The sequence below is a fragment of the Enoplosus armatus genome, chromosome 17 (assembly GCF_043641665.1).
Source record: "Enoplosus armatus isolate fEnoArm2 chromosome 17, fEnoArm2.hap1, whole genome shotgun sequence".
Lineage (NCBI taxonomy): Eukaryota > Metazoa > Chordata > Actinopteri > Centrarchiformes > Enoplosidae > Enoplosus > Enoplosus armatus.
In genome coordinates, this window is record NC_092196.1 from 17,488,973 (window position 1) to 17,516,851 (window position 27,879).

At 42.6% G+C, this 27,879-nt stretch overlaps 1 protein-coding gene across 2 annotated transcripts; it reads left to right on the forward strand.

Annotated features, from left to right (window-relative positions):
* Positions 1 to 382: 382 nt before the first annotated feature.
* LOC139300064 (LIM and SH3 domain protein 1-like) lies at positions 383 to 27,352 on the forward strand. Of its 2 annotated transcripts, none has more exons than XM_070923043.1 (7): positions 383 to 641; positions 8,969 to 9,063; positions 14,547 to 14,631; positions 19,682 to 19,789; positions 22,098 to 22,176; positions 23,105 to 23,202; positions 23,732 to 27,352. In XM_070923043.1, exons 1-7 carry the CDS (start codon positions 573 to 575, stop codon positions 23,903 to 23,905), a joined length of 708 nt encoding a protein of 235 aa, XP_070779144.1. In that variant the 5' UTR covers positions 383 to 572; the 3' UTR covers positions 23,906 to 27,352. The 2 variants fall into 2 exon arrangements, with proteins under 2 accessions (XP_070779144.1, XP_070779145.1); XM_070923044.1 differs by having other exon boundaries at positions 23,108 to 23,202.
* Positions 27,353 to 27,879: the final 527 nt, after the last annotated feature.

Sequence of the window (27,879 nt, forward strand, 5' to 3'; positions counted from 1 at the left end):
AAAAATGTGATTTGAGATCACCGGATTGGTAAAACCCCAAAAAACCTGCAACAATAAAGATGACCGCATGAGTTTGCTATGCAGGCACAGATGGGACGAGGACAGATATGTTGGACATGCAGAGGGATCGACCTGGATTTCTTCACAGTTACAGAGTTGCTTCATTTTCAAGCAATACACAAGTACTGGAGCTCCTGTTACATATGTAAAATGCATAGATGTTCTAGTTGCTCTGAAATAATGATCAAATCTTTCTTCCAAGTAAAAAAATTGAACCTCCCACACTGTCTCTTCCCTTTCTGCTCGGACACGCGCAGTCGAGGGAGGGAGAGAGGGGGGAAGCGGGAGCGCGCCTTCCGTGTCTGGTTAGCGGACTGACAGCCAGCTGTGCGGCTACAGCGACAACAACAACCTCCTGGATTTGCAACATACAACTACATTAGTGTTGGTCTGCTACTGATCATAATCGTACACTATAGCTAGTTTTGGAAGTGAGTACTCGACAGCACACAGCTACAAGCAGTATCATCGGCGGTTTCCGTGCTAACTAGCTAGAAGAGCATTCCTCCAACATGAATCCGTTGTGTAGCAGATGTAATCTAGTCGTTTACCCCACGGAAAAAGTGAATTGTCTGGACAAGGTAAGAACATGAGAAAATCGCCTCACTTCGTATTCTTCTCTTTAAAATAATCTTAATACACCTTCCTCCTTTTGCTCCCTAACTGCACTTATTCATGCTCTGCTAAAATGCCACCTTTCACATATTTTTGTGAATGAATTGAAACACCCCAACAGGACAGGTATTTCGCTAGCAAGGCAAGCTAACGGTTAGCTAAATGTCTGGAAGGCGATGGCACAACAGCGCGGACCGGAAACGACATTTCGCCTGAACGTGTAGATAATGTGCTACTTTAAGAAACCAGAGTTTATATTTTTTCACCAAGACAATGGCTTAAGGATACGATATTGATTCACCCTAAACCAGCGCCTCTCACGCTGCTTCCGACAGCCGAGCCTGGTCGGGGCCTGGCTGGCACCAATGCTTTGAAGAAAACTGTTTGAAAACGTTAGCTAACGTCTCTAATCGTTTCTAGAAAAAACGTATTCTGTGGATGAGGGATTGACTTTACAAATACTAAACCTCTGAGTTCCTTTGGAGAATAATATAGTCCCATAACTTAAGCTTTTGGTGTTCACCACTGTTCATGGCAGCGAGGACTGATTTGGACATGTCTGTGTCTAATTCACTGGCTAATCCAAGTCAGGGATGATTAGTGGAGCCACCTCTGTTAGTTTTCAGTCAAAAGCAGTAGCTTAATCTTAGCCAAGGTGGTAATCTCATCAATTTTACCCATAGTGACTCTGTAGAGGTCACTAATTCACATGGGAGCAACAGCTTGAGGAGACATTGGTGCAGCACACCCTGTTCCTGTGATCTCTTTAGTTTTTAGGAGGTAAATATGTTCATGTGTTGATTATTGAATGCTGCTGCACTCAGTTAGACTGTAACTTTGCAGCAAGATAAAGCATACATGTAACACACTTAACTTACTACATGGGTGGGGTCTGCAATGTTTGGCATATGCATAGCAATGTTTATATGTTTTTACCAAAGCAGGGCTTGGGGCAAGTAGATAATTTGTCTAATGGACGTCTGAATGGCTATTGAAAATCAATCCCTGTCGAGACGTGCTTATCTTTTGGGGTTGACAGGAGGGGAATGTGGGGAAAGCACACAAAGCACATTATCTAAAGTAACATCAGCTCTTGATTGGATGCATTACTGCTCCGCTGCATGGATGTGTTCTTGAATGCACCATGACTAATGTTTTCCCAAAGTGCTCCGGACTGGAATTGATTTACCTCAGAACCTTTCTTCAAGCACAGGCGGTCCAACCTTAAAAATACAAGTCATGTTATCATGTTAGAAGGCCGGTATTGATGAGAACCAAATTTGCCACAAGTACAGCCTGAATGTGCTCTGGAATCTGGCCTGAAGCAGAGTGCATTCCCGCAGACAGACACTCCCATAAAACGTGCTCTGTCAGAGGCCTGCTGTGCCGTCTCCCTGCTCTGAACCAAGCACAGGAGAGTAGCCTGCCGTCTGTCTCTGCTGCCATTCCGCATCAGCGCTCACCCCTTCAGACACGCCAAAACAACCTCCTCTTTGCCTTCTCCGTGGCACACACACACACACCGCCCTTCTAGTTTGTATAAAGCAACCGAGGCCACATTGGCTGTCGGTTTTTCCGTGTGCAAAGCTAGCTCAGGTGAAGGCAAGGGAGTCGAGGGTTTAGCCAGTGCTGCATTGGTATTCTCGGCCACCGATGAATACCTTTTACCTGACAGTCTCCTTCTATAATATCCTTCTGTGGTGAGGCTGAGCCACAGAGACTTGTTTGTCTGTCAGCTGCATTCCACTATGGCAGGGCCCAGCAGAGGGAGCGGGCAGCCGAGCACATGTAAAGACAGGAAGTGAATTTTGGTTGAGGCTCTTGTTGATGACGGTTTGGCCTAGTTATTTGACTTCCCTTCATTACTTAAATGCTTGTTGATAGTAAGGAGTTTAGAGCTGCGTACTTGGCTCCAGTATCAGGCTCATATCTATCAAAGCAGTTTTTTGTAGTTTGAGTTCATGGCAGCTGTGTAACTGCAGCCAGTAGGCTAAAACCTGTAACAAGGAAGTAATACAGTTGCTTTATTAACCAGTGCCTCATATGCAAACATTACCTGTACAGCAGGTTACATTTATGTTAATGTGCAATGTCTGGAGGAGTGAAATGATTTGTATGTTTGTTACTTTAAGATTAATAGCCATTTTCAAGATAAATTGAGAGATCTGTGCAGAGTGGTTAAAGCTTAAAGCTCATCTCTCATTGAAACACTTGTCTGCACATTGTATGTCTGAATTACAGAGCCTGTTCTTACCTGCAGGTGAGGAGACACAGTCCTCCTACATATTTTAAGGAGTTTTATTAATATTTAACCATGACCTACGTGCCCTTAAGCCTAGACTATGTGGTGTAACTGTTTCCCGGGTAGTAACTGTTAATTTCAGTGACTATTTCAATGTCTATAAATAATGTAAAAACAGACTCCTGTGTTCTGACAGCTCATCCTTTAATAAGTAAGCATGAAGTACAAACATTGCTATTGGCCCTTGAATATGTTAGCAATGTCAAAACATTATGAAGTGTTTATACACAATATTGGCAAGATTTCTTCTGAGGCAAAATACCTATTTGCTTGTTTCAGACAGAGCTTTTATGCAACAAATGATCTCTTGCATGGCTCCAAGTTTCATAGATAAGTCAGCCTCAGTCAAAACGAAACAGTCCGTTGGCGAAGAAGAAAGTGAAAAGAAATATGGATGGACAAGAACCAGCTGGGGGGGGGGGGGGGGGTTATTTCCTTTATATCAGCATGTCAGGGGAAGCTTTTAGAGTACAGACAAACACGAAATATCACTGCATTGCAAGGATTCTCCTATCTTGCCTTTGTCCCCTGATGTTATACTCACTGAATAATCAATCACAGGAAGGAATTTGACCACATATTCACAAATCTTTATATAAACTTTAAAGGAGTGTTTTCAGTAGTGATTTAGTTGGGTAAGTAGCAAAAAAGTCTACGCCATTTGCTTCACACACAGTATCTGACACATACTGCAGTTCTGTACTGTAGTTTTCACAGTTATGACTGACTTGTGTCCATTTTTATTATTTAGCTAACAAATTGGTCGCTGTGTTACTTGGCTTCACAGTGGGGTTTCTGGTTAAGATGTGAGACTCAATTGTACTGCTGCTTCTCAATCTCAGGAAATTGCCTGAAAAAAGGGGGTTAAAGGTCAGAAGAGTACAGTATTCAGGTTGTGCAGCTCTGTACATTCTTTTCTGCATGAAGGAGCTTACGTCATGAACCCCAGGCTTAGTCATGTGCAATGAAATCTAAAAATTGGTCCTATTAGAAATCACTGAAGCTTTTTTTTAACTCATAGAACAATGTGCTACATGTAATTGCTAAATTCCTTATGCTTTATATTTCAGTACAATGCAAATATAGTACATTTACAAGCAGTCTTGTGCAGGCGTTCCGACTTAGATAGGGAGGAGTTGTCTGCGTTTGCTCTCTGATGGTCCAGTGTGAACACGTTTCCTCTCTGACCCTAGTTTTAGAGGAATTTGTCTACCGCCTCGCCTATATTTAGACAGATTATTCTGAGAAGCTGATTCATGTTGTCCAAATGCCACAAGAGGTGAGGAATCTGCCCAGCCACCACCAATCACCTCTCTTTGCTGACTCACATTCACAAACACACATTACAGTCACCTGAGGTGTTGACTCAACAGTGAGCGGCTAGGTACTTCTGCTTTGTGCATTCTATCAGAAAAAGGAACCAGTGCACATGTTCTGTTTGCTTTCTCAATCTACAGATTAAATTGTTGCACTACCTTAAAATAGAATTCATAGAAAGGAAGGCAAAGTGACTCTTTTATCCAATATAAGCCATACAACATGACAAAGTAACATAACGATTGGACGTTTTGTAAAGTGAATTTATATAGATGATTTATGACAAGGCAGAAGTGTTTTGACGTTTCACCTTCACTGTGCTCATCTCTCATCTATTCTGCTGGGATTTTTTTAATGTCTCATTGCTGGGGCAGTATGTGTATGTTACTAAGTGCACATCACAGTCTGGAGTGGTTTGGAAAGTGTGTTAAGTGCACACTCTACTCTAGCGTAGTTTGTCTGTTCAAATCACTGTCTGCCTGCTGGCCAACAACAAAGCCCTTGGCTTGGGTAAAAATGAATGGCATCAGGTAGGCTAATAATTAACCAGTGTGCTTTAATGAGTTAGAGTTTCCTCTATTAGCACTAGCCAGATGTGGGCACTTTGTCTTTAGGCATGTACTATCTTACGCAAGAATAATCTTTCACACATACACAGACTAAGCTGCTGTTATGGCCCACTGTGTGTGTGTGTGTGTGTGTGTGTGTGTGTGTACACACATACACAGACTAAGCTGCTGTTATGGCCCACTGTGTGTGTGTGTGTGTGTGTGTGTGTGTGTGTGTGTGTGCGCACGTGCGTGCGTGCGTGTGGTGTTTTTGATTTATTTAGCCACTATTGGTTTAATATAAATAGTCCAAGAGCCACCACAGAGTGTTTCAAACTGTGGGCCTAATCAGCCAGTATAAAGCAAAGTGGTTTAGACTGAAGTTAATTGCTGCTGATTTGACCAAACATTTCATCAGAGTCCCGAGGGATGTCCTTCAGTCTTATAAGCTGCTAAATTCCTCTGATGCTTAATTTGGTGATTACCAGAAGACCGGGCTGTTTAAGTCTATAGATTAAGCAGACTTTTTTTTCAAAATCTAAAAATAAGATATTGTCAGAAATCCTCATCTAATCAGTGTAGAAAATAACACCGGCCACGTCCTGGTAAATATGTCCACTCTACGAGTCACTTGGCAGGTACCCAACCAGTGTTTCTATTAAAATCAAATGATAACGATGGTTTGGTGAATGTGTTACTGTGGTTCGCAGACCAAACAAAGTGAGAAATCTGCCCCGTTTAGATTACACACTAATACTGACATAGGAAGTGGTTGACACAACAGGCCTTTTAATGCTTTAAGCCAGTCGCTTAATTGTCTGTAGTTAGTATGTGAGAGCACGCTCCTGGTCAGACTCTCACTAACCCTCGCTCTGTCTGTGATGTGTGTGCATGCATGGTGTCTGAAGTTTGTATTGGCCTCCCAGATTATAGCTCCAGGGTTTTTGTCCATGTATTTGGTTCTCACCAAGAGGGAGCTGTGAGGCTGACTGAGCATTTTTGCTCTTGACTGGAGCCTTGGATCCCTGATGACATACATGCATCATGCACTGAGACGTATAACCTACATACTGTACTACACACATGTGCACACACACACACACACACATAGACACGCATACACACGTGCCCCTGAGCTGCGCTGATGCAGGGAGACAGTGCTGTTTTTTTATGGGTGTTTTATTTCTAGGGCTCCATCTCTGCAGTGTCCTCATTTTCCAGCTAACTGCCAGATCCTGCCTTGGCACCCGAGAGCCAGGTTTTCCTGGAGCTGGACAAGGCTAACTGCTGGATGGCCTCTCTAACACACATTTGGGATGTTTCTCGCCCCCACATCTCTGTTTATTCCTTCCTTTCTTTTTGTCATCTGTTTGTCTTAATCCTAGACCCTATATAAGTCTCAGACCCTATATAGTCTAACCATATACTGTAGATTCAGATTGTGTCTAGGTTCAGATGAGATGGGTGGCGGTTCATGCCTGGCATTAGAATGTGTCTCGAGTGTCCACTTGTGATTATATTTCACTTCCCTGCGCACATTTGAATTCATCTGTGGGACACTGCAACCACTGCTGAGCAGAAAAAAATGAAAATGTGTGTTCAGCCTTACAGCTAGAGAAGATGCCTACAGTGGCTAAATGCATACTAAATAAAACTTCAAGTTCACCAGGAGGTCCTTTTTTAATGTGTCAGTGATGTATTTAAGTTTTAATATTCACACTATACGGAAAATGTGGACCCATGCTGCTCACATCCCACCCAGTGTGTCCTCAGTGCATTTTAGCACCTGTATTTAGAGCTGTCCGCTTGTTGTTGGTTCATCCAATTAGCAGTTTAGTTTAAGCGGGACCTCTGTTCACCTGAGAGGGTCATGTTAACATATGAAGGTGGGAGGGTGATGAGGGCTGGCCTGGTGAAATGTGGTTGGGCGAGGCATGGGAATAGTTTTCTAAAGAGTTGAGTTCAGCAGGCTTGTTCTCTGAAATAGATCCAAGGTCAATATTTACTCTGGGAAACAACAGAACTTTCAAAGTCCATTCTCAGCTGATAGGCCCACCTTTCTCCCAACGTTGCATTCACACTTCTCTATTAGGATTGCACTGTGTTAGCTAATCCTTGGTTTACCATTTTTACAGATTTGGGGAAATGAGAAAGACATAACAATAGTCAGTGGAGAATATCATTCTGGGCAGTAGGCAAGCCAGACGGTATGCATGCAGACATGGCAGCCACCACAGCTGCAAATCAGCTAAAGCAAGAGGAAATGGAATCTGCCTGCACTATGCTGTTGTTTGTAAAGGGATTTGCCATTGCAGTGCTAGCCAGAACAATGGAGAGGGAGAGCAATGGAAAGAGTAACACGATGTGTCATCTGCATCTCCCCTAGGCCCTGATTGGGTTGTAGTGGGATAAGGAGTTTGCATTCGAAGGCTTGGCCCAGTGTGTTTGGCCGTGGATCACAGCTCCACTGAACAGAGCCCAGACTCTGTTTCCAATGTGAGCCTCGTCTTTTGAATGCCTTAGTGCAATATTGCTGGCCCACAGCTACAAACACCCATGTTAAACACACACATATACACTTGCCTGTTGTCATCATACACCACCCTGGGTGGTCCGTTACATCCAGACAAAACAGACAAGGCTGTTCTTAAAACCAGCCTGAAGCCATATTTTTGTTCCATGATGGAAGGAAGTGAAATGCTCATTGTGTTGTGTGTTGGGTCATGTTTCCATACATAGCTCTGCCATGATTGTGTACTGTCTGGCTGCAGCTTTCACAGGCCTCAACATCCTGGTGATTTATTGCCAGCTGTGTATCAGTGCTATAACACATGCTGTATTATCAAACTGTATCACTGCACGCAGGGAAGTGACAGATTTTTCTGTCAGTAATTCCCGTTTCTTATCCCGTGTGTGGACTCAAACTTGCCTTGTGCAAGTGTTTGTGAGTGAATCATTGAGAAAGTGACGTTGTACTTTGATGTTTTTCTGCGATGTGTTTTGAATCATCTTTTCTGCGCAGTTTGTTTGGAAGACTAGTGTTTTGTGTGTGGGCAATTGGTGATAAAGAGTGGGAGAAAGAATGAGAGGGATGACAGAGTGCCCTGAGGCCATGTTAATAAGGACTCCCTCTTTCTATCCCTTCCATTCTTTCTTGCTCTCTCTGTGTCTTTGCTCTCCTCCCTCCCTTCCCTTGACGATAGCGGGAGCAGCCAGATCATTGCTTCACTCTCTGGCGTTTTCTCTCTCTGGCCCACCCCACCCCTCCCCTGTTTGCCTCCCTTCCTCCCTTCCTCTTGCTCTCTCCAGCTCCTTCCTTTCATGTTTCCTCCCTCCTTCCAGTTTTCTCCAGTCCTCCCTCCCTCGATCCCTCTTTGAACCCTCAGGCCGCAGATCAGCCCAGTGCCAGGAGAGAAAAGGAAAGGAGGCAAGAAGGCGGGTGGGTGGGAGGAAGGGAGAAAGGGTGGTGAGGGAGATAGAGGCACATCCTCTTATGAAGATGGATAGAGGAGCTAGAAACAAGCCTGCAGAGAAGAGCAGACGGACAGCAAGAGAGTCAAAAGGTGGCTTTCAGACCAAACACAGTCTCTGCAGCACCTGAAAACAACTTCTCTTATGTTTTTGTTTCCTCTATGTAGGAAACAAAAACATCATGCTGCACACAGACACATGAGTTCATAATAATCAGATTAGACCGCAAAAATGCAGATACATACTTGTCAGTCACACTTGACAGCTCTTCCCTGCCGCTCACACCCGCTCGGCCAGCCTTATCTACTCATAAATAGTAACCATACAATTTGCTAGAAAAAGGGGACGTTGATTTCTTTCTAACTGTTCAGTGCCAGCATGTGTTTCCACATTGCTTCACTTTTTTTTCTACACAGTCCAAACAGCCACTATTCTTTCTGTCTGTATCCAGCTCCTGTCCTTGTGAAACCTCAAGGGAATAGAAAGTAGTTCTGGCCTTACTTACTATTCAATTAGCTTTCCTGTGCTAGTTGGTGTGTGGGTGTTTTTGTGTGTGTGGTAAGCTCTCCTGTTGGATCCAGAGTCAGGTGAAACAAATGTCTCAAATCTCTCCCTCCTCAACATGTTGTGTCTTCTGTCTCTTTGTTTCTGACAGTACTGGCATAAAGGATGCTTCAGCTGCGAGGTCTGCAAAATGACTCTAAACATGAAGAATTACAAAGGCTTTGAGAAGAGACCATACTGCAATGCGTAAGTTGTCTCTAAATCATCTTTTTGTGTATGTTATTGAGCATGTCTGTTTTTTATACTCAACTGGTTCAGCCTGCAAACTAAAGACACTGACAGTAGTGTTTAATCTGTCCACAGACGGAAATAGGACTCTCTAAATGTGTGTGTATTCATGTTGCAACCCAACTAAGGCCCCTCTCTCCCTCCTCTGCTGTTTATCAGTGACTATTCCAGCTCCCCCCTCAGAGAAAGGCCTATATGTGGTGTGGGAAAGTGCCTCCCTCCCTCCTCCTCAGTGGGGAAGAGGGGGGTATCAACAAAGGAAATTCCTAAAGTTCCTCTACAGTGACACGGGCGGACACACTGAAAACTAGCATGTCCACTCACGCTTCAGCACATACTCACACACTAAAGGCTCATCAGGAATCCATGGAATCCCCCTCTGCCATTACTTATAATGATTTTCTCCTCCTGTGTGTGTGTGTGTGTGTGTGTGTGTGTGTGTGTGTGTGTGTGTGTGTGTGTGTGTGTGTGTGTGTGTGTGAGTTGGAGTGCATGTTCTGAGAGGGAATGCAGGGAGAAGGCGTTGCTTCATGTTCTGACAAGCTCTTTTGCTTTTTTCCTGAACTGCCGTTTTATTGCCAGAGAAATAAATCAAGACTTCTTGCTTTCATTTACATTCTCAACCCCAGTGGAAACTCTATAGTAGTATGCTAGCTTGTGGTTAGCTGTTTTCTATAGAATTTGGCTTCTTTAATACCAGGGAGAAGTTGTTTGTGCCAAGTCTGGAGTAAAATACATGGCGCTTTATTTTTTCTACCTCTTGTACATGAGGGAAAAGGAAAGGAACATTTTATTTTCTTGTCCATACGTCTGGAACTAGATTTAATTTTGCCATGCTACTGGTGGAGCCTAAAGATGCTTTCAGACTGAATGCAAAGCAAATTTTTGTCTTGCTGTATTCATCCAAATTTGGCTGCTGAAGTGTTTTTTTTTGCCTGTGTTTATTAGCCACAAACTGCCATCAAACAGTCCCTCATCACAGTGTACAGATGTTTGCAGCTAGCTAACATCAAGCACTGACAGGGTGTGACTGATTTGAAAACTTACTGGAACTCCAGTAATTTCCCTAATTTGTCCTTGAATCACTCACCTTTTTCCCGACTCTATATGTTCATGAAATGGAGCCACACTACTCGGGATAATTGCACATTTTTCTCAAGATGAAACATTTCCAACTTGATGAAAGGTTGCAATTTAACCTGAGGAAAAAAAAGTATTACTAGATCTAGATTTGATAGGCAAAATCCTACATACATTTAAATCATTCCAGGTTAACCAAATGGTTGTTGATATGTACACCCGATTTGACAGCAGACATTTTGAGTTGTCAAAGTAGGAAAAGCACAGGTGTTATTAATAACATTAAATAGGGCTCTATTCTGTTCAAGTGTCTTAGTAAGCCATAACAGTGTGACAGTGAGCCAGCATGAACAATACCAGGACATTGAAACCGAAGCAGCTAAATGGAAGTGAGCCATCATCAAGGCCCATTGGTGCTTTATTATTGTTCTTGTCACTGTACGCATTCGCTTTTTCGGAGTACTGTTGACCACAAACAATTAAAGCCCCACAGCCTTGGTGAACCCTCTCATGTGTTTTCAGTTGGTTTGGCTGTGCCTAATTAGCATCTCCTTGACTCCCCTGTTGGCTTTTGTACCCTGGTGAGGTCAGTACAATACCTTTTATGATTAATTTGAGTGTATGAGATTTGGTGACCACAGCAAATTCTCAGCATAGCTCCACCCAACCTCTACTTGAGCAGAGGTCTAACCAGCAATAATAAGTGCACCTGTGTGCAGGATTAATTATAATCTTATATCAGATGATAAAATATAGTAATTTTAAGTATCATTGTTATTACGTTGACCACCTACAGCAGGTGTCGTCCTACCTGTGTTGCCACAGACTAAAGTGGCTTCTTCTTTTCACTTTCCTGCCTCCGATGTTCCCTCCGCTCCTCGCTCTAGCAGGAGCAAGGCCCTTCAGAGCCTGTTTATTATGCCTCTTTCCGTTTGTTTAAAACAAGCCTTGTTCGAGTAAACATCATCAGTGGAAGTGCCTCCCGCTTCAGGAGAGGAATGCAGGCTACGTCCTCTGTTATTATTCTGTGGGATAACTACTTTATCATTACTCCTCTATATTTGTCCTTTAGTCATTGATATAGGAATTGTTTGTTTTCATTTTATTCCCACCCACCTCTTCTCTGAGAATCCCATCCCTGATTAGATGCTAGAGTCACAAGGGGGTTGTGGGAGATTTAGGAGGGCAGATAAGTAGACAGAAAAATTCTTCATTTCCCCTGGAGACTGCTGGAGCTGTCTTAACGACTGATGGTCTGAAATTAAGTTAAATATCAGTGTGGTGTTATTAAAACTTGTCTCAAACATCTTCTTCCATTTAACACAATCCTGAATTGTGCTTTGAGGTCATTTGTTGATATGTTGACATGAAAACCACTTTCACAATGTGGCATGTCACTTCTGGTTGCTTCCTGGCTTGTGATGAGTGCTGCCCACTGTATCAGCTTGTGAGAGCGCCCAGTCAGTAAAATATCAAATGACCTCTGATATATGAGCTTCGGTGTATAATGGATTCTGCCAGTCATTGTACATCCCTGCCTGCTAGCTCTCCTTCATCAATTCTGCCTCTACCAACTGCAGTTCCTCTACTGTGTGTGTGTGTGTGTGTGTGTGTGTGTGTGTGTGTGTGTGTGTGTGTGTGTGTGTGTGTGTGTGTGTGTGTGTGTGTTGATGAGACATCTGTCCATATTTTTTCCCACTCATTGAACATGTTGAGTTGGATGATATGTACTGTATATGTAGATGATATGTTCCTGCTGAATGATGCATTACAACCTTTCCACAGGGTCAAGCCGGCCACAACCTCTCCTGGTTCCACTATGCAAACAGGCCTCTCCTCCTGCACAGTAGGCAGAGTGCGTGTATGTGTGTGTGATTACACATGCGTGGCCCCCTTCACTCCTCCACCCCAGCAGTACCTCCCCTCCATTTTGATCACTCGGTCTTTAGCGTTCACAGGGCTAACTGAGTTTGTGCATGTGTCACCCACTCCCGACTGCGTCTTATTACCTTATTATACAACCTGACAGATAGATGAGTGTTCTTGTGACTCACTCGTACCCTCAAACAGGCACGAAAACATGAGCATGGTTGCACACACACACACACACACACACACACACACACACACACACACACACATTACAAGATCCCACTGAGTCACTAAGCTTATATCTGCAAGCCTGTTGTATGTTTGTATAGCAATTTACTGACCCTTCAGTGCAAGGACAGTTTCTAAAGACACATTGAGGATGACAGGAGCGCTGTTAACACAGATGCTGGTTGTGAGGGTGTGTGGCTCGAACACACACCCTCTGCTTCAGACAAGACTGGGCTTTCAGACACAGTGATGCTCTGAAAGGAAGTGTGTTCCACCACAAACCAGACACGCCCAACTTCAGAGAAAAGTCAACATATATTATTAGTTTCCTAGCTTTGATCAGGGACATTCCCCCCCAAAAGACAAAGAGATACACTGCTGGTAAAATGGCCTAAAAGTACAAAATTCTTGGCAGTCAAATAGTGAATTTTCTGTCTGAACCCATTTAGATTTTCTGCCTATATTTGGGATCGTCTCCATCCAGATATGCATTTGTCAGATGCAACCATATTCTTGAAATGACATTATTGATGAATGGAAAATGACATTTCATCAACATTTTTTTTTTTTTTGCCATTTAGCTTTGTTTCATCCGTACTTTACATATTTGTTTAACATGGACATTTGCTCTGGCAGGTGGCACTTTTATATGATGAACAAATGAGGAAGGCAGAGTGATGTGTCTGCGTAGGTAAACATATTTTTTACAGTTGTGATTAGATAGCTCCTAACAATAAAGGAGTAGCTTCATTTGCATTGTTTGATTAGCTTGTTCGCAGCCCGCGCGGCCTCAGCTGCTAACCTAGCAAACCTCACATTTGAATGCTGGCGATAGCGTCTGTTTCAGGGAAATGACTTCTAGCAGTTGTAAAAGCCTAGTGAGCGTGCACAGACCTGCATGTGTTTGTATGGTTGCAAGCAGAGATCAAGTGCTTGGGTTTATATGTCACACAGCCTGAAATGCCAACTTTAATTAACTTCTGCTCTTCAGATCCAACTACATTCACGTTCCGCTTCCTACTCTTGAATTTATTCTTGGTGTTTCTTTAAAATGGCTCATATATCTTACTTTTTTTTTTAACAGCACTTCATGTAAAACACGCCAACCACAATCCTTTGTTAAAGTTTTTTTTACATCCCATACTCACATCAGGATGAAAGCTAATTCAGTTTGTTTACCATGTTGTCAAGGAAACAGTAAACATATTGCCTAAATGGGTTACCCAGAGGCACGGATAGCGGTTGAACATTTTTGAGGTCACCCAGCACCCTAAGGCATGCTGGGAACTGCAGTCCATATGAGCTGTTAGATAAGCTATGAGGGCTCTTCCTCTCCTGCTGGATTTAAGCCATGTGTTTTCGCTGCCTTGAGGACCACATTGAACTGGCAGGCACCATTAATTGTGGACCCGAAGGCTACTTGTGCACAGGAGCCTCCAGTGTATAAAAACACTGACTTATTCCTTGCACGCACAAAGCGTTGACAGCGGTTTAGGCAATCAATAAGTAAAGCGTGCGATGACTGATGCTCGGTGTGCTGCATGCATGCATGCATGTCTGCGTGGAAGCTGCCTGTTTATGTGTACTTGTGTATATTTATGTTTGTTATATTTGTTTCAGGCACAGCATTTTCTCCTGAGCAGTAGGAGATCGGGTGGTTATGGGTCTGCGGCTGTCAAGAAAATTCCCAGAATCCATTCAGAAAAGAGACTCGCCTTCACGCTCTGCTGAAGGGGGCTACCCATGACATCATTCACACTCACCCACTGTCTCTTTGACCCTGTTGCTGTGTCTGTTTTGCGTGCTGTTCCTCTTCCTGTTATCCCCATAGGGCCGTGCCTGTGTGTGTGTGTGTGTGTGCCTGTGTTTTATAAGCTTAGAAAGCTTTTTCCACACCTGCTATGGCTCGCCTCCAAAACTCTGCAACCTTGAGGCTCTCATCCCCCCACACAGCCCCTGCCTGCACTTCCTCTTTTTCAGACTACCTTGGCTCCCACTGACAGAGCATTGTGTGTTACACTGACATGCTTTTTGTCTATAGGGGCTCCTAACTCAACCTCAGGACCACCTTGAATAACAAATGCCCCCACTGTGGGGCCACAGACTGCACACTGCTTGAGTTATGCTGTTTTTTTCTCTTACAGTCTAGGCTTGAGCGTCACAGTGGGAGCCTGAGTAAAAGCTGGCATCTGTCGATGTGTGTGTGTGTGTGTTTACTGTCTACTGACATTCTTTGCTGTTTTTGTGTGTTTATTTTATAGACACTACCCCAAGACAAACTTCACCTGCGTGGCTGACACTCCAGAGAACCTCCGCCTCAAACAGCAGAGCAAGATGCAGAGCCAGGTAACTCAAAGCAATAAAAAGACATACTTTGAAAAGTTTGACTTGAGTTAACCCTAAAAAGTTATCTGGGAGTAAGTGCTTTCAGAAACTCAACTTTTAGATAACATGATCAGTCTAATTCAGACCTAGTTTGAACGTTCAAGATAACCGCTTGCTCACAGCTTGAAGACAGACCTGAGAAGTCAAGCATGAAATTGATTCACAATGGACAAGTAAGAGACATAAAGAGAGGACTGGGAGGTTTATGGTCATGTAATAGTATAATAAATATAATGTTATGGAGACTAAAAATTGGTACACAGCCTCAGAGATGAGCAATTCTTAGACATGAATGTTGGTTAAGTTACTGAGGCTCTGGGTCCCAGTCCAATGTGGAAGAAGAGGCAGCTTCCTCTGATATTAGTTCAGTCTATCCAACGTAAAATCCAGCAGAAATACACTAGAATACAAGCACCCCTTAAATTATATGAGTAATGCAGTTTGGAATTGTCAAATAGGACCTTGCTTAAATCTGTTTTGCAACACTTTCCATTTCCTTTTATCACCACAAAAAGTGTGTGTTTCACAAGAAAGCATTGCAGCATAAATGTCCTTAACACTGGTTATAAGCCCATTTACCGTTTTAGTTTAAATACACTGGCAGAAGTTGCTGCCATTCAGATGAGTATTGTAATTCTGCCTAAGCTTGAGTTTTAGCTCAGCCTGGAAATTGTCCTAATAAGAACAAGGTTAGTCTTGAATGATGTATGTTTTCTATGGTAACTAAGCTTGACTACATTTGTGCCTTTTTGTGGAAACCAAATTTCCTGAAAGTCACAGATGTAGGTCCTTGCCCGTGTGAAATCTGTGTAGATGACCATGTTTTCATCCGAAGTAGGTAGACGTGTTGGTCCTCCATCAGACCGTCTGTTATTTAAGGTGGGGTTTGTTTTTTAACACACCCACGCTCCAGAATGGTAGGACAGAAATAAGCCAAATATACTGTTGTAATTCTGTCTTAGCCAGTACTCTTACCTTGTGGAACAGCCCTCTTGTTTCACACTGCTGCTCTCAGCAGTGTTAATGTGTCTGGCTGTCATTGGTATGCTTTTTTATGATGGTTGAGAACTGGATTATAGCATCATAAATTTATTCCTTGCCATGTTTATTGTGGCCCAGTGCTAATGCACTCTTTTTCACTGCATCTTTTTTTGCAGGGCCACCAAGTGTACTGACCATAGATCCTCCCAAATTATCTCTGCACTTAGTCCCCATTCTGATTTATAACCACAGAAAACACTACTATGGCTGCTCCTGCAGAAGCTAAAATAACAAAGACCCAAATATATTCCAGGATAAAAAAAACTCATCAGACCAAAATATCCATCTGAACTGGGTCATGTGTTAATGCCTTAATAAAGATGGCTCTGATAGAGAGTCAGAGAGATTTGTACTCACCAACAGACTTTTGACAATGTTTCCCACATTGGCTGTCTGTAGTTAAAGAAAGCACAACATATAAATACACAGATACAGTGACTATAAAATATTATATATGGTGGCAAATTAGTGGCAGACAGTCGTCAACCAAGACTGTCATGTGAGGTTTCACTTCTCTTATTCATTCAATGATGGGCATGTTCCCTCGTATTCTAGGAACTTGTCTATCAACGTGATCACTAAAGTAACCACAGAAAAACTCATTGATGAGAAATTACACACAAATGCACGTTTTAGCATAATTCCATTGAAAAGCCCCTTCAAATTCAGTCATTTCGAGCCTCATTAATCACAAAAAACTACAAGATCCTGAAGGAACAGATGTACTCTCTTTACTTCTCAGAAAGAAAATGGGGAAGCATCCGTCGGGAAAAACTGAAGGAGAGGCTTGTGTTCTCAGCATGTAGTAGAGGAGAGTGTTGTCCAGAGAGGAGGCAGGGCTTATCAAAGAGTGTCAAGTCTTATCCGAGTGTCCGTGTCAAACACTACAGATGAGACCGGGGTGTGTGTATGTGAGAAGGGGTTTTGTGCAGTATTGGGGTGGGGGTAGGGGTCATATGGGGAGGGGGATAACTGAGGGATCGAGGGACAGATGGTGTTTTTCTACATGGATTGTACATGCTAACACCCCCCCGCAAACACTCAAACATACACCAAAGACACCAAATAACATGAGACAGTCAATGTACTAATGGTTTATCATAGTCACTAGCCTAAGAATGAGATTTTTAATACACAAAAGATGTTTGTGTGTGATGGTGAAGGATTTGTGTAATCATGAATGGAGACTAGCGTCAGCCTTTTGGACATTTTCTGAGCACAGTGGACAGGAAATTATGCTTTCACAAAAAAATACCCAACGCTTTTAAAGGATGTAGATTGGTCTAAAATAATATGTGATCAAAAAGTGCCCTTGGAAAAGAGGACACAGTTTTAGTAAACAAGAGTCCTCTCCTGGCAAAGATGGCTCAAAATGTGCTTTTGGTTACAGAAAATTAAGAAAAAAGTGGTGTTAAAAAGCAAAATATTTGCTGATTGTGCTTTAAGTCAACCAGACTCCCTTAAAGAAAAGGTCAACTTTATGTTAAACTACAGAATATTTGAGCTTCAAGTGCTATTTTGAAATATGATATAATTCCACTTTAATTTAACAGTAAATTCTAATAAATAATAAAAAATAAATATTATGCATACTACCCACAAATGTGTGTATATGTAGTTAATGTAGATATGTTTAGATGATATGAATAAGCCCCTTACACTAGGATGCTGTGCTACAGTATTATTGTTCTGTACGCCGTACTGATTGCGTTTTTGTGTCAGCGTAAGGAAGTTGAAGGTGTTTGTGGAGAACTGTGGCCATCTAACCCCTCACCACCACCGCCGCTGCGTTGCTACGGGAACCCTATTGCTATGGTAGCAGGGTAGAGGTTTGTCACACCTCATTACAAGACTTTGCAGGGGGAAACAGAAAGAAACAAGACTGACAGAGCGAATTGGGGAGGAGGAGAGGGAGAGCAATGAGGCGCACATGAGCGAGGAAAAAAAAAGGGAAGAGACAGGAAGGCAGGGACCAACACAGAGAGAGGGAGGAGTGAAGGGTGAAAGAGGAAGAGATAAAAGTAAAATCCCCAGAGGAAGGAAAGCTAGAGGAATGCAAATAGAAGCAGGGAGAAAGATTATAATGAGGAAGAGCTCCAGCTCTATGGGACAACTCTGTCTGTTGCTGTTGAGGCAGTAAAATATGAATGAATGAAAAAGGAGCACAGAGAGAAGGGAGTGTGGGTGGGGAAAGAAAGCAGAGGCATGATTGGAGGAGAAGAAGCTGTTGCATAGACCCAAAAAGACAAAGGAGATAGACTGAGAAATAAAAATAGGGGGAGGATCACACATTGACTGATGGGAGCAGAGCAAGAATGAAGGACAAAGATGGGTCGAGACCACATTAATCTTCCTCATGACTTATCTTGGTGAGTGGGCTTGAGAGCCGTGTATAATTTCCTGTGGAAGGAGGATCAGCCATGATTTTCACCCAATTTCTCAGTCCACGTCACGCCAGGGGTGACAGCAGACATGGACGCATCACACATGCACACTATCTATGAATCACAACCACGTCATGTCATCACAAGGCGGCGGGAGATGAGAGGAGGATTGGTCAGCACTCTGTTCAGCAGTGTCAGACATTATGTGGACGTCGGGGGAGAGCAGGGAGGGATGGAGCTTTGTTTCCTGGTGAAGCACTGTGCAGGCAGGCTCCATTCTTGAAGGAGTGCAGGAAATTGGTGCGGTCGCCATGGATGCAGGAAGAAGGGTGGTGGTTGGCGTGGGGAGGTGGACATAAGTGATTCATCATTGTTGAAATGTCACAGCACGTGCTGAAGAGATCAGATGTATACGAACTGGAATTTGAAGCTGTTACTTTAGTTTAAAAAAGAAATACTTGCACTGACTTCCTGTTTCAGGTTTAAGTGGTGTATGTGGTTGTGGGTCTGAATACTTGAGATCAACCACAGGGCAGCAGTGAGGGAAGGGCATGCGTCGTAATTTCTGATATTCATCTGACGCTGCATGGGCTGGACATTTCCTCCCCTGTCCTTAGGGTCAGGATAGGGTGGGAAGGCTGGAAAATCACACACACACACACACACACACACACACACACACACACACACACACACACACACACACTCTGTTTGTCACACACTACCTCTCATTATGACCATGTATGGTTGCTACCACGTTCTGTATGTAAGGCCGTCACTCCCCAGCAAACAGGAAGTGAACGTCACCACAAAAGACTAAGAAATATAGAGAGGGCCAACCCACTTGCACTCATAACACACACGCCTGCATGCATTTCTGATGCTTACTCCACTCATAGTTTATGCATAAGAAAACACTGATTATTTATAACTCTTGGGTTTGCTAAGTAGATATCTATGCATTGAAGAAAATAGGGATTATAAAGTCACTACCCAGTTTGTTGTATTAACATCAAACTTCTGCTTAGAAATATGACAAACTAAATGATAAAATGGTTATAGCAGCACATTTCATTAGAATATGGTCAAGAAGAAACTGCTCCTGATTCACTAGAGGTAACATTTAAGCATTTTCACGTTAGTTCAGCTGACGGTGTGAAGCTGTAATAAAGCTAACAGTAAAACCATTTTCCTCCTGCTGTAAAGATATTTTATTAGGCCAAATAAAAGCTCAGGACTGATCCATTTGCCCAGTCCATATACAGTATAAGTACTTATACTGTATATGGACATCATCAGAAGTAGGTAGACGTGTTTTTCCAAGCAGGAAAATATCAAGACACCTTAGTTTTCTTTTGTAATTTTTTTTTCTTTAATCTGTATATGATTAAAGAATCTAGGTCAGAGCATCTATAAATAATCATTTGCGCGGCATTTGTTGAATTTTCCTTGTTGACTCACACAAATGCATTGAAACAGTTCATCTGGCTGTGTAATTCATCTCAGCTGAAATGTGGCGCTTGTCATCGGTCTTGCATGCTTTTAACCTTCTTTATGTTTCTAACATGATGGTGTTTGTTCTGCAGGTTCTCTACAGGGAGGATTTTGAGAAGAATAAAGGGAAAGGTTTCAGCGTGGTCGCAGACACGCCAGAGTTGCAGAGAATTAAGAAAACGCAGGACCAGATCAGCAATGTAAGTGTCGGCAACACAGTCACCAAGACCACAATCACCCCTCACTCCACCTGTTTATTTATTTCTCTTCTAGTGTTGTTTGCCTGGTTTCCTTACATGACTAGAATCTCTTTGCCAATATTGAACTGAGGATTTGTTCTGAGGAGGACAATTGGTCTATGTGAAGTATAGTAGTGTGTCCAAACTTTTGATTTGCACTGTACACTGGAAAGGGTCCTTTCCTTCCTTGAGAATTGCTGATATCACAGCGTCAAGCTAGCTTTTAGGCAGGTCATGCTTATCTGTTGCATAATACTTACGTTAGCTCTCTTATATCAACTTAATTCACCAGTGGAAAGTGCAAGATCGTTTCCTTTATTTCACTTCCTGAGATTAGCAACACCTTCTCCATCTCAGGCCTCAGAGAGCTTCACCAGATTAAGATCTCAAGTTTTCAAATATTTTGCATGTTGTTGGCAAGTTTCATTCATCGTCCCACTTAGTCACTGGCATCAGTAAATGGCAGACTTCCTCTGCTCCTCATTTATAGTAATAGAATTCTCCTCAAATCACTCTCCACATGGACCGTTCTCCCCCCCTCTCCCCCTGCTCCCGTTATTGATTTGCCATTTCTCTGTAAATACGGAACAGCGATGTAGAAATGCATGCAGTGTTTACCTTTTCTCCCCAGACTGCTTAAGTCAGCTGTAAAGGCCTTTATTTCCATGTGAAACACACTCGCACACACAACATACGTCATTACACATAACTAGCTCTGCAACGGCCCCGCTAATGGTATAATTAGTGTGGCGGGTGATGGGTAATTACTGCTTTCATGTGGTGAAAGATCTTGCTTGTCTGAGATCAAGGATATTTGGACGACAAAAAAAGATACACACATATTACATGTATTTATGGGTGCGCGTGCACACAAGCCACATCAAAACAGCAAGTGCATTATGGCGGGATGGATTCAGGGTGCATCGTTTTTCAGAACTGATAAACAAGTCATCTGTTTGCAATCTGTGCGTCATTCAGCCAATCATAGGGGAACCACTCCAGATGAATGCTACGTCTTTCTCTCTTTTTGTTCTCCTCCCTGGACACTAAGAAACAAGCCAGTTTACTCGGCGCCCTCCCCAGAATGTCAGCAATGTGAAGCCTTTCATTCACGTCCACTCGCCTAGACTTGTCGTGTCTGTCATTTGTCTTCTTTTCTTTTTTTGCTTTGTCATGACTTTTCTCTCTTGGTCGACCCTCTTCCATTTCCCGTCACCCTCCTCTTGTCAAGCAGCAAAGACTGAGAAGTAGTAGGGAGGTTTAGTTCAACAGCAGCCTGGGCACTTCCTGTAAATACACACACACACACACACACCATCTGTTCAACCTGCTCCTTCAAAACAAAACAAAATAATCTCCCTTACACACTTTCACTTAGCATATTGCACTTGTGAACATTCACTGTTCTCTCAGTCACTCGCCTCACTGTCCTTGCACAAACACTCCGTCATCCCATCCAGTCTGTGAATACACTCCTCGCCAGCGCCGCTGGCACAGTGGGCTCTTTGAGCGCGGGTGTAAGCCGGGACAGAATCAGGGTTGTAAATCTTGACCGAGGCACTGTGAGTCAGTCTGTTATCAGCCTGGTAATAAGGGGGGACGGGTTATTTAGTGCAGTCATAGAGCAGTCACTCGGTTTCAGTTTCATCAGTGTGGCTCTGTTTCATGTTGTAAAACTGAATGCTGCCTTTGTCACGCTGGCTGGAAAGGTTGTAGGTTTGAACTCTTTGTGCCTGATATTGTAGTGCTGGTGCTTGTTCTTGTAGCTACACCTCAATTACTTATTTCAATTGAGATTAAAAAACACTTGCGAGACTAGTAATATAAATGATTTAAGTTGCATTTTGCTGTGCTTAGTCATATGATTCCCCTCCTCCTCCTCTCAGTGTTTCCTCTTGAATCTAGCTGGCTCATTCTCACCCCAAGTGTTCAGGCTTCTAGTCAGTTCCCTTTTTTCACTTCACCTGTTCTTCCTGATGTGGTAGCAAGGGTTGCTATGCAACTCTGAGCTGACTCTACTTCCGGCCGCTGAGATGTCATTTCCTCTCAGCATCAAGCTGCTTCCCGAGGCTCTGCTGCACGTAGCGCGCCCCACCTATCGCCACTAACATAGGGGTGCTGGAGAGCAAGTGGGAGACCTCTGGTGGATAGAAAAGGAACTACACACTGTGACAGCATCCTCGAAAGAAGGCTGCACCTGTAGATTTGAAGCTCTTACATAATTTAACTTAATCTATGAGTTTACACTGTTTTTGTTTGTCTCTTGCAGATTAAGTACCATGAGGAGTTTGAGAAGAGGAAGACGGGAGGAGAGGCCCCACATCATCCGCCAAGCAACCCTAGCCCAGGTATTCCTTCTGACACACCCGCACTTGGCTAATTTTATTGTTGTAACTTGTTAAGTAAATACAGTTTTACTGATCACTCAATCCACAGTTACCTTGATTAGTAGATAGAAGCAGCAGCAGTAGTAATAGTAGTAAAAAAAAAAGTGCCTCGTTTACAGAAAGCACCCTCTGAATGTCCAGAAACATTCTTATAATATCGAAGTCAGTTCACCAAAATCCCCAAAAATATGACAAATGACACCCAAATGAAACCAAAACTAAAAACCACGTTTTACCTTTTTTTGTGCTTTGAGTGAACTCTAGCCCTTCAATACCTGATAATTATATTAGGCAGAAAGATTATCTCCACTAAGAATCTACATTTTTCTTTAAGCTTCTTGCATTGTCTGTGCTTGGCTCCATCCCTGCCACAGGCTGTATGAGCTCACACCACTCAGGGATCTTGGTTGTAACTTGTTCACTGCCCTCCTCCTCTGCGTTCAGTCTGCTGCTGCAGAAATTATTGTTTTTGAAAATCATGAAAGTAATTCTAATAATGCTTGATCTGACATTACATGGTTAAATCCATGGACAAACGTTTAAGCAAGTATGAATAACATCATGAACATTATGTCTCAAAGTTACTTGAAGCGATTGGAGGTCAAAGTTTTTTTTAACGGCCAGCGACATACTGTTTGTATTGACGTGCCTGATTTACACTTCTACACAGAAAGGCTTTGTTCAGTAGGTTGTGCAACAGGGAAACTAAGAGCCATTGGATGCACGTCTTGGCTTGCCATGTTCTTGAATTCCTCACTCTCTCAAAGAGTCAATGCTGACATACAGACAGTAAAGACACCTGTCATCAACATGCACTTGCTTTATTGATATGTTGATATATTTTTCCAGCTCATTCATGTGCCCTCCACTTTTCTTTCTGTTTTAACAGCAGCTTTCCAGCCGCCTGCAGCCTCTCAGAACTTCCACTATGAGCCCACTCCTGAACCAGTGCGCCAGGCGGCTGCTGCCCCTCCTCCCAGTGCTGGGGTAGGTCCTCAGTTGTCCCCCCACAGTTGTACCTCAATGCCAAATACAGTTAAATTAATTCAAAACCTGAAAAGGATCTGGAGATAATGTTGTAAATTGCTCAATATTGCAAAAAATATGTTTACCCGTCATAATTTGTATTTACAAGAAGAGCTGAAATAATTTGCTGATTAATTGATTAGTCGATCTGCAACTTTTTCAATAATTGATTCAGTGTTTAAGTGCTTAAAGTTAACTGGCTTCAGCTTCTCAATTGTGAATATTTGCTGTTTTATTTAGCCTTATATGATAGTAAGCTGAATATTTTTAATGTAAACCAGACATTTGAAGCTTTAGGTAATCATAATGGCCATTTTTGCAATTAAGACTTAAACAGTAAAGTGAGCCATTCAGACACATTTTATCACTGTAGTCAGACGTGTAAAAATGGATCATACATCTTGCATAGATGATTTCTGCTGTAGCTCCTTTCTGTCAGACCATACCTGTGGCAGCTGAAACTAACTGGACTACTTGTTGTTATCCACAGAAGCGGTACAGGGCAGTGTATGACTACTCTGCTGCTGATGAGGACGAGGTGTCCTTCGTGGATGGAGATATGATCGTAGACGTGCAACAGATCGACGAGGGCTGGATGTACGGCCGCGTGGAGCGCACCGGCCAGCAGGGCATGCTGCCTGCCAACTACGTGGAGGCCATCTGAGTGAGAGGGAAAGAAAAAGAGGGAGAGGAAAAAGGAGGAGGTATAGAAAGGGAGGGAAAGAAGGAAAGGAAAAGCCCAGTGCCATCTCATCTTAACGCCGCTTTCTCTTAATTTTACTCTTGTTCCCTAACCTGTCCTGTGAGACCCTGAACCCCCCCCTTCTGCTTCCCTGCTCTGCTCTCACTGTCCAGCTCTACCACAGACACCCTCTACCTGTCCTTCTGTCTGTCCTTCTCTGTCTGTCTGCCTTGCCTCTCTGTCAGTTTGTCTGTGCTGATGTCTGTCTCTGTTTGGATGTTTCGTCATCCTCTTTATATTTTCCCAATGCTGGCTTCACTCTCAAGTGCTGTCACAAGTGGAAATCAAAAGTCTTAAAAGACAAACTCGCAGTTCATCGCAGTATGTCAGGGGTCATGCCGTGTCACACAGCTCCATCCTAGCTATAGCACTTAACAATCCTGACACAACATCATGCAAAGACAAAGAAGACAAAAATGTAAAAAAGAAAGAAAAAAAAAAAAGTCAGTCAACACAGCTGCAGACGTTATTCTGTGGAGAAAATAAGTTTGAAGTGTGGGTGGGTGTGGCATTTTCATTCACATTCCTGTTTGGGTTTTTTTTTGTTTTTGCCTATCTTTAATTTGCAGTGTGATCTTGGCCAGACTGGAAACACAGTGTAGAATCTCAGTCTATCAAAACTAAGCTTGAATATTTTTGACTTGTGTACATTCCTTTAACCTCTAACCTTGTTGCTGTTGCACGAATCAGCCAGTTATCGGTCTTAACAGAGAGGTTTTTAATACATTTATAGATCACACACATCTCGCCATTGTGTGCTCAAGAAGGCACCCTCGTGTCTAGCACTGCATTGTGGGTATCGTTGTGAAACTGGAATCGTAGCCTAACTGAAGAGCACCTCCTGTCGTTGCCTTACTCGGGCATGTCGGATACAGGAGGGATCAGGGACAAGTTAGGGGACATTATCAGTCCATCTCTTACAGCCACACTGAGTACATCACCTCAGTTGGTGTGGATGTACAGTATATACACCCTTATTCCTGTTTTTTGCAGCCTGAATGCCTTCAGTCCTGAGAGAATCACAAAGTTATGGTGGTCATGGTTAAACAGTTTGGAGAAAGGAGACTGGAACAGGTCAAGTCCTTCCCCCTTTTTGCTACAAAATCACCATCAAAGAAAACACACACATAAAAGAGAAGGCCAAGCACAACTCTATATCGTGAATCTCTGTTTATTTTAAATTTATTCTGTTTTTTGTGAGTGAACATTCCAGTCTTTTTTTCCATTTAATGTGAGAGAAATTGTTGAATCCTTGGCTGTGGTAAATGTTGTTGTCGTTTTTCTCATGCTGTTCTTCTTTTGCCTTTCTTGTTATTGTAAGATGCTTATTTTCAAAAACTTTCAAAAAAAAAAAAGTAAGTGTATTAACTAAATAAACCAGCAACTCAATTTATGAACCAAGGCAGAAGAGTTTATCTAGACATGTGCAGTCGCAGTATTAGATCAGTCGTGGGATTAATCTGAAACCTGCAGAAAAGTTTCTGATCTGTGAATCTCTCTTATTCTGTTTGATATTCTGGAGCTTGTAACAGAACGACATTTAAAAAACACATAAAAGCAAGTTTTATTTTATGCTCAGGCCTGTCGCTTGTTTGTCAGGAGCACTGATGCACGTCAGGAAGCTTCTCTTGGCCATCTGGCAGGTGAATGCCCAAATTGTCAACTATTTTTGATATTTGACCAATTGAATCAGCCAGAATTAAGCAGCAGTTTGGTTGAAGGTGGTCACTAAGATGTAAAGAAGGTTGGTTCATAAACACAAAATCAAGCCTTTAAGTTGCTGGCTTTTACACAGAAATGCTCTATCATTCCTTCACTCTGGATACTGTATTTCTGTGAGGACCTTTGTTAGATTTTAAACATGATATTTGACCATCTTTCAGTGGTGTAAATAATCTCATTGGTCCCTGACCATACACACCTCTTCCCCTTTTCTTGCTGTTTCATTCTCCTGTGATGCACTGTCACAGACATGAGCGATCAGGGCGGTGTGTTTTTAGGTGGGGTGGGCGAAAAATGTTCAGCTTTATTAAAGGAAACAAGGCTCTCACTATGTAGCTAGATGACATTGTACAATTGTATATGTATCATAAAGGTAAGTTAGGGAAAATGTTTTTACAGGTCATGGTGCTCTGGGAAGTGGCTTGCCTGCAGATAAAAGTGGTTCATATTTTTTTGTGAATGTGGCTGAGGGGGAAGTAATGTGATTTTAAAAGTCGACTGATTGAAAAATCCAGTTTAGTGCAAGTCGGTGTTCATACATTCATAAAATTTTGGCAACATTCTAATGCGATGAAATGGTACAGTGCTGAAGAAAATGATCACTGAACCAGAAAAATACACCTCAAGCTAGTTTGTAGGTTGCCAAACAAACTGAGCACACTGTATGTACGCCTGTATTTTGCATTAACCTCTACTTGACAACAGGACAAGTTTATTTGCAAAACAGATGCTAGATCGGAAAGCTGAGCTCACGGTTGTGTTTCTCTTGGGTAAACTGAAGAGTTGATGGTTTGGCTTGAAGTGATTGTTGTTCCTGGCTCATGATGATGTTTGCTCAAATTTAATTTAATAACAAAGCTACTCACACTAGTAGCCTCCATTACTCTGCAGGTTACATCCAGTTCAAGCTTTCTTTTGTCTTGCGGGTGTTGATTTTGTCAGATGGTGTTCTGGATGAAATGAAAAAGTGGCCAGAGACAGCCAGTGTTTTGTAAGTGTGGCTCAGGATGGATTTGTTAAGGCAAAGTCAAATTTGAGCGTGTGATGATGTAATTGTGCGAGGCTGGGGGCGACAGAGGGCGGTGACCCGATGCTCTCGATCTCCCGGGCTGTGAGGCAGGGCAAGTTGTTTGTCTGACCTGGATATTAGTCAGGAGTTAAACTCTTTGCGCCAAATACTTCTGCTCTGGCATCACTCATCTACTGAACCGTAACGTCATATCATAACCCTGTTTCCATTCAGTTTCTGTCTAGTATCCTGTCCACCAGTCTGCTGAGATCCCCCTTTCCTTCAGCCTTCATTGTGGGCTCCTGCGCTTCTGATGAATCATTCCCTGCTTCTATGATACTGGTTATATACTGTAGACTTTGCAGAGTGAAATCATGTAATCCACAATCGGGTTTAGCATTCAGACCAGTTTTGTGCATTCCATCTTAAATTGTTTTGTTTTTGATATAATTTTGTTATTTTTTAAATAAAAAAAATAAAGATATCATATACATATTGACATACACGTGTATTCAAAACTCATTCTGAATACATACTCAGAATTAAGGACCTGATATCATCTCCTGTTGCCCTATTACAGCACTTCAAATTGTACTTATGATTCTGCAGATTCAATAAAATGTCATTTTTTTCTCAGACTGTTGCTGTGCTACGTCTCATGTTGTGGAGCAAAATAATTCAGGCCGGATTAACCTGTTCGGGGGCCTTGAGGCAAGAATTTGCTGTTGGGCCCTTTTCTCCCTCCCCCAAGGCAGCTGCAGTGTATACTTGGATCCATAAAACATGTACACTTGTGCTTAAATAATACAATATCAACCAAAGTCTTCTGTCTTTTATTAGTTTGGGGTCATTTGATTTGAGATACATTTATTAAGGAATATGCACCATGTGAGCACATTATACACTAAGATAAAAGGGGCCCTCTACAAGACAAGACAAAGTCATAATGCGTTGATATTGTATTTATTTAATGGTGCAAATTCTCTGTAATTAATCAAATTACTACAAAACAACTGACAGTTTGGGGCCCCTGGGAGTCTGGGGCTCCGGGGCAGTTGCACGCTTATTGAGCCTTTCACTCAGTTGCCAGTCCATTACACCTAGCTAAAGCTAAAGCAGTCTGATACAACAGTAGTGCAATAAGTCCTGCCTTCATGAAGGTTAT